A 9,267-nucleotide genomic window follows, 5' to 3' on the forward strand; every position below is an offset into this window, starting at 1 on the left:
TAAGTCCAAATATGCAACCCAGTTGTTGTATTAGTCTGAATTTTATGAGCAGGAGTGAGTATGTTTTCCTCAAGAGTTCTCAGAGAGCGAGCAGACGTGTTCCTGCAGGGTTTTGCACCTGTATGCATGTGCTGCACCTAAGATGTAGATCGCTCCTGCAGGGCTTTACACATTGCCCTTGAGCTTCACATCAACAATTAGCACATTTAAACACGGGTCGTTTCATCCCAGCACTCTCTTCATGCACAGTGTGCCTTACAAAGGTCAGATACGGTCCCTGATGTGCTTATACTGCTGGCGGAAAATAAACTAGCATTAATGTAATATTACCACAACACTCACTAAAAGTTCTGGGTTTCCATCCAAAGTTGCGAATTTAACTTGTGCACAAAATTGGAATATCGCATAAAACATTTGCAATAAATATGCACTGTTTCCATCCAACGAGTCAAAGAGAACAAAATCGTCACCTCCTGAGAAACTGGCACTAAATATCACTAAGAAAAGTAGAAGTTTCTGAATATAATAATTTTCATATACAATAAATTACTTGCGCCTCAGAGCAAGCAGATGAAACGCAGTAAATGCAGTCATTGCTTTCGGAGGCGGATGCTGCTGTTTGGGAACGCAGTCGTGTAAAACATTATACAGAAATAAGCATAAAACCACTTGAAAACGAATAAATTTGGCGTTTCTGATGCAATATTTCAAAATGCAGTGATGGAAACATATCTACTGACTGTCCAGTTGTCATTACTTCTAGGACGTCAGTGTGTATCATTAATGTTTATTTAGTTTCACATGATGAAACTGTTATCAGTAGTAACTAACATAGCCCTAAAAATAAATAATGGAATACACAAGCCATCTGAATGCTGCAGAGTCACTCATTCACGTCATAACTTCATGTGGCATTGTTTGACAGGTCCTTTAAAGACATATACCACTCCTAAGCACCATTATTACACATCTGTTGTGGTTGTCTATTGTGCTCTGTCAGTATGTAAGGAAGCGCCTCACCCTGTTGTCTTCCCCAGCAGCTCGTAGCGCAGCTGTCGGTCCTCCGCATGGATATGAAGAACATGAGAGAGTTTATGGGCTGGCTGTACTATCAGTACCTGCTCATCACAGGCATCTATGTGCTGGAGCCGTGGGAGCAGTCCATCTTCAACACGCTCCTCTTCACTATGGTGGCCATGGTCATTTACACCTCCTATGTGTTTGTGCCTATCCACGTGCGGCTGGCGCTGGAGTTCTTCTCTGAGCTGGTCCGAGGGCAACCGGAGAGCACAGTGGCCCTCATGAACTAACGACGAAGGAAAGACGTTTTTATTGACCTGCTGTGAGATAACTGGCTTGAAAACTCTTGGTTATTTTCTACTCGGGAACAAACAAGCCAGGTGAAATGAGGTGTTGTCAAAAGTCATGTTCAAGCACTTCACGTCTTCCACGTTTGCCTGCCCAGACAGCAAGCAGTGTCGGCTCAGATCCAGCCCACATCTGGCCCGCATGGATTTCACATGGGCCAGATGTGGGCCGGATCTGGGCCAAAACTATGTTGCTGTCTGGGTGGATTCCTGCCCCGTCGTGGGATTTTGTATGCAAGGATTTGGATGGATTCCCAACTACTTTGCGATTAACGTCCTCGTCATCACTGGTTGATAATAAGGAAATCATGATTCTGACTCCATAATAGGAGTCCATGATCAAATTGAGATATTGTTTGCACAGTGCAAATTAAAAGTTGTTTTTTATTATTGCATACTGAATTTTTATATTCTGGAGGTTTTGTAATCACCTATGCAATGTGACTGCTCTACATGTTTATTTTTGAATACAGATTGCTGCACTTAAAATCAGTAGGCTGTCAACAGAGCCCATTACCACCAGGATCAACAGTTTAAAATGGGCTCCGTCTTCCATCATTTCTTTAGTCACTGCTGCTGATATAGAATTGCATGCACACAAATGTTCGCATGCAATCTGTGCCCTGCAGATCTGGAACAAGCGTCATTCACAAATTTATAGGCACTGTATTTGTTTTGTTAAATACCTATAAAGAATGCAGTTCTCACAGCTCAGTTGATCACACGTTTAAATCAATTCCACAGATTTTGGATTTCCTTTGGCCTCATGGAATTATGACTGGAGTTACCAAAATTATTTTTTTTGTTCTTAATTTGTGTCTGGTTATCTTGATGCCACATGCTTTAAATTACGTTTCTGTATTTTTAACTGTCCGTGCGATGTGGTCAAAACTAACAACACAATGGCAAGTAGTGTTGAGTGACACTTTTCAAATGTGTATAATAGTGTTTTTTTTTTTTTGAAATAAATTTCACAAAATTCCTGTCCCATTTTCTGTACTTTCTATAACTTTTAGAATGTAAAACTTCTGTGGCCTAGAAGGATATTTTGAAAATGTTGTAGGACTTTCATCTAAAAGAGGGCATTTGTTTATATACATGTATTTGAAATCGTAAAGCAGGAAAGCAGCCAGACTGGTTTTCCATGTCGAAAGTTATTGGTGCCTAGAAGGCTTATCTAATGCCGTTCCAACAATCCGGTTCTCCCAGCCGGCTTTCTAAAGACTTCAGCACACCTGACAGCCGGATCGGAATTCTTTCCAAAGCATTCTTTCTCACAAGACATGCGTTTCTTTCTGCAGCGAGATCTTGCCTGTGTGAATCAGCACATATCATATATCCACCGACACCCTTGTGAGTTCAATGTAACTTTTTAGGACAGGCAGCAGTAAATATAAGACTATTATCACTCATTTACCTTCCTCTTTTAAACCCCTTTTTTCTTCTTCACTTCACCTGCTTTTCGCCCAGTTTGTTGCAATAGAATAGTCTCATTTCTAACAGAGCTGGTGTCACATATCACACATCAGCTTTCACAACAAAAACATGATTAATACCAAAACAATGTTTTATGATTAGTCACAACTCATTTGTTCCATCATGTTGCGGTTGATGGGCAGTTTGTGTGTAAATTTATGTTTTTGACCAACTTTTTCCAATTTTGATGTAATTTCTAGCAAGAAATTAGTGTTGTAGTAATTAAACATTCACTTAGTTATCACCAAAGCTCTCTATATTTTGTTGTAGATCATTAAACTGTTATGCTGCCTGAGAAGTCTGTCCAGAAACAGCTCCAGGAGGTACATCAAGTCAGCTGCCTAAGCTTTCAGATGCAGCCATACATGGAGTCTTTCCTAATGAGCTGATGATCTGAATCAGGTGCGTTAAATAAGGCAGTTTGCACCATCTTCCCTGAAAAGTAGTTTTAACAGAGGGGGACCAGTGCCATTATAGTAAACTCCCAACTAAAGACTTGAGTCTGCAACAGGAGACCAGCAACTGCAACATTGCATGAGTTGTTTATTGGAGAACTACACTGACTGGATCTATCCGATTATGCTGACTGACATCTCACTAAGCAAATTTTCAATCAATTTATAGAGTCGCCAATGAATCAGATGGAGACTGTGGGCGCTACCACATCCACAGCAGGGAAACATTAACAGACGTTATCCAATTATATTGTTATCCGTGAGAATAGTGTTTGTTCTGAGCTACACTTAACCTTGCTAAATGACTAATGAAATAATAAAGCGGAGACAGAACGGTCTGTTTTCTGAATATAAGTCTTTCTCATTGAAGCTGTGCATTGAGTGCATTCATATTTTTTACACTATTATGTTGTAGCCATATACTAAACTGCTAATTTTGTTTTTTACATTAATCTACACTTTCAAGAATAAAAAAGATTCGTAATAACCACAAATGTATTACAAATAATAATAAAGACAAGTGAGATATCGCACTGATATAAGTAATCAGACCCTTTGCTATGACACTTAAAATTTAACTGAGGTGCTTACTGTTTCTCTGGATCACTTTTGAGATGTTTCTACGCTTTGATTCAGAGCCCAGCTGTGTCAGTTCATATGATCAAAGCAAAAACCAAGCCACACGACGCTCAGATACAGGAACTACCAAAAAATTCTGCTGCAAACTGAATGCTTCCAAGAGCACAGTGGCCTCCGTAATCCTTAAATGGAAGACATTTGGAACAACCAAGACTCTTCCTTGAGTTGATCGGATGAACTGAGAAATCCGGGAAGAAGCCCTTCCTCCTCGGTAAGAGAGGTGACCAAGAACCTGATGGTCACTCTGGTTGGGTTGTGTGGAGATGGGAAAAACAGAAAGACAACCATCCACTGATCTGGGCTTTATGGCAGTGACCAAACAGAGCCCCTCTTCAGTGCATGACACGTGTAAGCCGGCTTGACTGGGAAAAACAAGATTCTCAGGTCTGATGAACCTCAATTCCAAGTGTCATGTTTGGGGCAAACCAGGCACAGCTAATCACCTGCGCAATACCATCCCAGTTGTGAAGCATGGTTGTGGCAGAGGTGTGTTTCAGCGACAGGGAGACTGGTCAGGGTAGGAGAAAATAAAAATGTAGCAAAATACAGAGATATTGTTAATGAATACCTGATCCAGAGAACTCATGACATCAGGTTCACCTTCTAGCAGAACATACTAAGCTCACAGCCAAGATGAAGTAAGAGTGGTGTAGGGACAACTCCTTGAGAGTCCCGCACTTGAACCCAATCAGATATCTCATTAGAGACCTAAAAAATGGCTGTCCACCAATAGTTCCCATCAAACCTGACAGAGCTTGAGAGGATCTGCAAAGAAGAATGAAAGACATCCCCAAATCCCAATGTGCAAAGCTTGACACACCATAGAGGGGTTTGGATACCATTCCGTTGGCGCCGACATATAGCACTGTTGCACTTCGGACATCCCAAGTTTAAGTCCCCGGTTCGTGGACCTTTCCTGAACCCCCCCCCCCCAAAGGCAAAAAATTACACCATTCCAAGAAGGGAATGGAGAAGACCAACAGGAGGTAAATTACATAATTTGAGAGTATGTGCCCACAAACTGACGAACATCCACCAAATGTTCGTGGTGGACCTCGACCCCACTAAAGGCTCGTCTGACATGGCTCTCCACACCCCAGAAAACCTGCCCCAGCACATGGCCCGGAGGCAAAATGGTATCAGGGAACATCGCCTGGGGCAGGAAAGCACTGGGACAAGGTGTCCGGCTTGCCATTCCTGGAAACGGGCAGAAGCAAGAGAGTGAAATCAAATTGTCCGAAGCAACACCAGTGAAACTGAATATTTGGTAGTTCTTTCTAAAAAATCCTCCTCAAAATGCTCAAAGTACCCCTTGAGGAAAAAAATGTATCACCCTCCCAATTCCAGACAAAATGGCAAGTTACACAGGTCCAACTTTGTGAAAATCCTTGCCCCATGCAGCATGAAGGATATTTTCCAACAGTCAAAACTTTAATGACCAAAAACACTCTGAAGTACAAAGTCCATGATAACAGAACAGAAAACAACAATAGTAATAATGACGAGAACCAACAAACTGAACTGAAAACAGGGACTGCACAGAACCAGTGAGAACAAAGGAGTCTGGAGGCTGGACAGAAACAGTGGGAGCCAGAGGAGCTGGATGGAACCAGCGAGGTTGAATGAGTTAGGAAGCCAGGCAGGACCAGCTGAGACAAAGGAGCCAGGAGGCTGGGAGAACCTGGTGGCTGGCTCTGGCTCCAAAGCGGGAGTGGTCTCAAGCTCTGGATCTCTGAATCTTGGTGCGTGGCAGGCTCTGGCTCTGGGTCTGTTGTAGGCGTGGGGCTGAGTGGATCTTCCTCCTCCACTGTCCAGGGGAACCACAATTGATCAACACCCACATAAAAACCAACATAGCCACAAAAATTCCCTTGAGGACCATCGCAGCCAGGTCTGGGTTTGGGAGTTTAATCCCACAAAAAAATGAACAGAGTGAAGACTCTGGATGAAGTACCAAGGGCGCCAGTTCTAAGACGTCTCTTATGTGGTCCTGGAGAGTGTGGTCCCCCTGCTCTAGGAGGAAAATTCTGATTGCTGGTAAATCCATAATTTCTGTCAGGTGTTTTTCAAGCAGCACAACGGAAAGGATATTTTCCAGCTGTCAAAACTATAATGACGAAAAACACTCTGAAGCACAAAGTCCACAATATCAACAAGCAACAAAAAAAAAACAAGCAACAGGTGAGCAAATTCAATGAGTAACCATGACAACAAATGAGTAACTATGAAATAAATACAATGTAAAGACAAATCTCAAGATTTATGTGCTTACACTATACAATCTTGCTGAGCTGCTATTTGACTGTTCACATGTAAAACAAACACATGGGACCCCCTGAACCCGGAAATGTGTAGCTTAAATAGCTTCTGTCCATTCCACACACATCATTAGCATGGTCTTAGTTCTGTTTTCGTGCAGACACAGGGAAATACATTGAGCTTAGGGCAATCAGTTTGTAGCTCTGCTTCAACCAAGTCAAACCCTTAGGAGGGGCGACCGATTTTATGACATGTAGAATTTAGAAATTTAGAAATTCATCTGACTGACTGCCTATTGTTACTAGGGTTGTAACGGTATGAGATTTTCACGGTATGATAATCGTCTCAGAAAATATCACGGTTTCACAGTATCATGGTATATATTAAACAATCATTCTTATCAGTAACAATGACTCAAAAAAATAAGAACAAGTTATTTGAGTGAACAAATCCTTTATTACAACAAACTTGAAACCATTTTAATGAAAGCATTGAAGTCTCCCTTCTGAAAAAAAATAAAATAAAAAATAAAGCTATACACCTTATGTATATCTATATCACACTTTAACATTTTAATTAATGTTTTAAAATGTTATCAAATGAAAATTTAACAACTTATTTTTGGCAAAGTTCTGCACAACAGAGGTATACTACGTTAAAACATGGACAAACATGATATTCCTTAAAAAATAATGTTTAAATAAATTCCTTGTTATAAAGAATATTATTATTGTTGTTGTTATAACTTTGAAGTACATTGTACAATGCTAATATACAGTATTTCTGTCATAATTTCAAGTTAAATCAAACTTTTGTTTTGACGGGTTGTAGCGGGCTTTGAGTGTCAGAGTGTATTTGACAATGGTTTTTCTCGAATAAAACTAGGAAATGTTTATTTAAGTTTTCTCTCAGAGCAGCTCTGGTGATGTTCATGTTTACGTAGACAGTGAATGCAGTGAAGCAGCCGAGTGGAAATACGTAGATATGCAAATGTTTACGGTATGATAACCGTGCAAGTTCAAACCGTGATAAACCGTCACACTGGTATATCGTTACAACCCTAATTGTTACCCCTATACGCTGCACAAAAACGATGCACAACAAAGGTAAAATTTGGCCTGACTCGAGAAAGAGTTGTACGACTCAAAAACGGATGAAAATCGCAGTGTGTGCCAGGCTTTAAAAGCTCTCCAAACATAAACAGATCGTGAAAGTGGGAGCTGCGCAGAGTTCCAACCGTTTTCATTTGCATAATTTTCTGATCTAATCTGAGTTTCGGGTGTGCTGAGACTATAAGTGCGAGATGAGAATTAACAATATTTTAACACTGAAACATGAATATTTATACACTATTTTTGAAAATGGGTGGTTATGAATAATTATTTCTAAAATAATTATTTTAGAATGGTAATGTATGGTAATGTTCAGTTGGCCTGGAACAAAATCCATTCACAAAGTGCAGGCTATGGCACTTTCACCTGAAAAATGATTAGCAGCTGCAGTGAATGACTGTGAACAAACATAAACCCTACTGGGTTAAACACACCCAAACATATATGCTGTAATATCCTGTTGTAAATGAAATTACAATGAGCTCAATTCAGACATGCCTATTCATCTGACCGACTACAGGGAATAAACACACAGCATTACCGCCCACTCTGTTCCTCTTTCAATGTTTACTCAAGGCAAGCTTTTGAAGGAATGTGTTTAATGAATAAAACACGGAAGGGTATGGAGCGGACCAGAATAACAAAAAGGTGCTTTAAGGCCATCAGGTAGATTTAGCTGTATACAACTGAACTTCATTATCCATAAAATTTACATTCATCTGAGGTGCTTCATCATACTTCAGTTGCTAAAAAATGAACAATGATTGAACAATTTAAACAAACCTTCATACTGAAGCAGACTGGCGAACAGGTGTAACAGTCATCAATTACATGTTCTCAATGTAATAAATAACCCTGCAAAGCCATCAAAAGGTGTTTATTGCCAAAGATAAATCTCTGCAATGCATTAGATCCTGTAGCGAAGGGATTTGAATATGTAGGGAGTGGTGTTACCCGCAGGGAACTAAAACCTGGTTAATAAAAATCCATATATGACATGAGAACATGCTTCAATGCAGCTGAGTCACAGTAGTTTGCCTGCCGGCTATCTGCAAGTCAACATTATCAGAGCTGAAAACAAAGGTCTATTTGTGTCTAATTGCAAATGAATTGCATTTGTTAAATTTTTTTATTTTGAAGTAAGATAAAATGAGACCCTTGGGGAAAGGTGGCCCCCAGAATTGGCACAGGAGCAAGTGGGATAAGAAGGTTTATTCTTCTGTTTATTTATGTTTCTGTTGATCAGATCTGTACAACCTCTCCTGCACACAGGTGTGCTATGAGTAACCAGCCAAATGAATGAGAGCTGATCTGAGAATGTCCTATATATATATATATATATATATATATATATACACCTTAATGAATGAGGCCTCTGCTTATACATTTCTATACTCCTTGCTAACTTTTCAGTGCAGACCTTACAGATCTTATAATATAGGTAATCAGCTGGCTTCTTAGATTTGGGTTTCAATCTTCCCGAGTGTAATGTTGCCAGGTTTGTCACACAAGCTTTTACATCTAGACCCATTTGTGACCAATACACCAGAACTTGTAAAATCTATACATTTGAGTTCTTAGATAAGAGGATCGTCACGGGGAAACAGTCATTAGCCTGGGATGCAGGGATCCTGGGATGCACACCTGATCAAGAGTATGAGGGAGTAGTTGAACTATAGAGTCATTTATATTTAGGGTATACTATATTCTCAAAAATGGTTCGTTTTCACACATCGTCACTCACATGCATCGCTTCTACGAACAGAGAAAAACAGAATAAAATTATATATATATATATATATATATATATATAAATAATTAGGCTTACACAAAATATGTTTCACTTAACACACAAAGTGAAAGAAAAAAAAAAGTTAAAGAAAACCAAGATGGCTGAAAGCCAAATATTTTAACTGTTAAAGGCAAGGTTGACATAGCCTTCATACACGAGTTATGATA

The 9,267-nt window shown here is 39.9% G+C and overlaps 1 protein-coding gene across 1 annotated transcript; it reads left to right on the forward strand.

The window, feature by feature from the left end:
• Nucleotides 1-1,067: 1,067 nt before the first annotated feature.
• On the forward strand, nucleotides 1,068-1,410 carry sptssb (serine palmitoyltransferase, small subunit B). Its single transcript, XM_016565386.1, has one exon. The coding sequence runs from the start codon at nucleotides 1,068-1,070 to the stop codon at nucleotides 1,308-1,310; it is 243 nt and encodes an 80-aa protein (XP_016420872.1). The 3' UTR covers nucleotides 1,311-1,410.
• The last annotated feature ends 7,857 nt before the right edge of the window (nucleotides 1,411-9,267 follow it).

Source organism: Sinocyclocheilus rhinocerous, unplaced genomic scaffold, assembly GCF_001515625.1.
Source record: "Sinocyclocheilus rhinocerous isolate Xijiao unplaced genomic scaffold, SAMN03320098_v1.1 scaffold722, whole genome shotgun sequence".
Lineage (NCBI taxonomy): Eukaryota > Metazoa > Chordata > Actinopteri > Cypriniformes > Cyprinidae > Sinocyclocheilus > Sinocyclocheilus rhinocerous.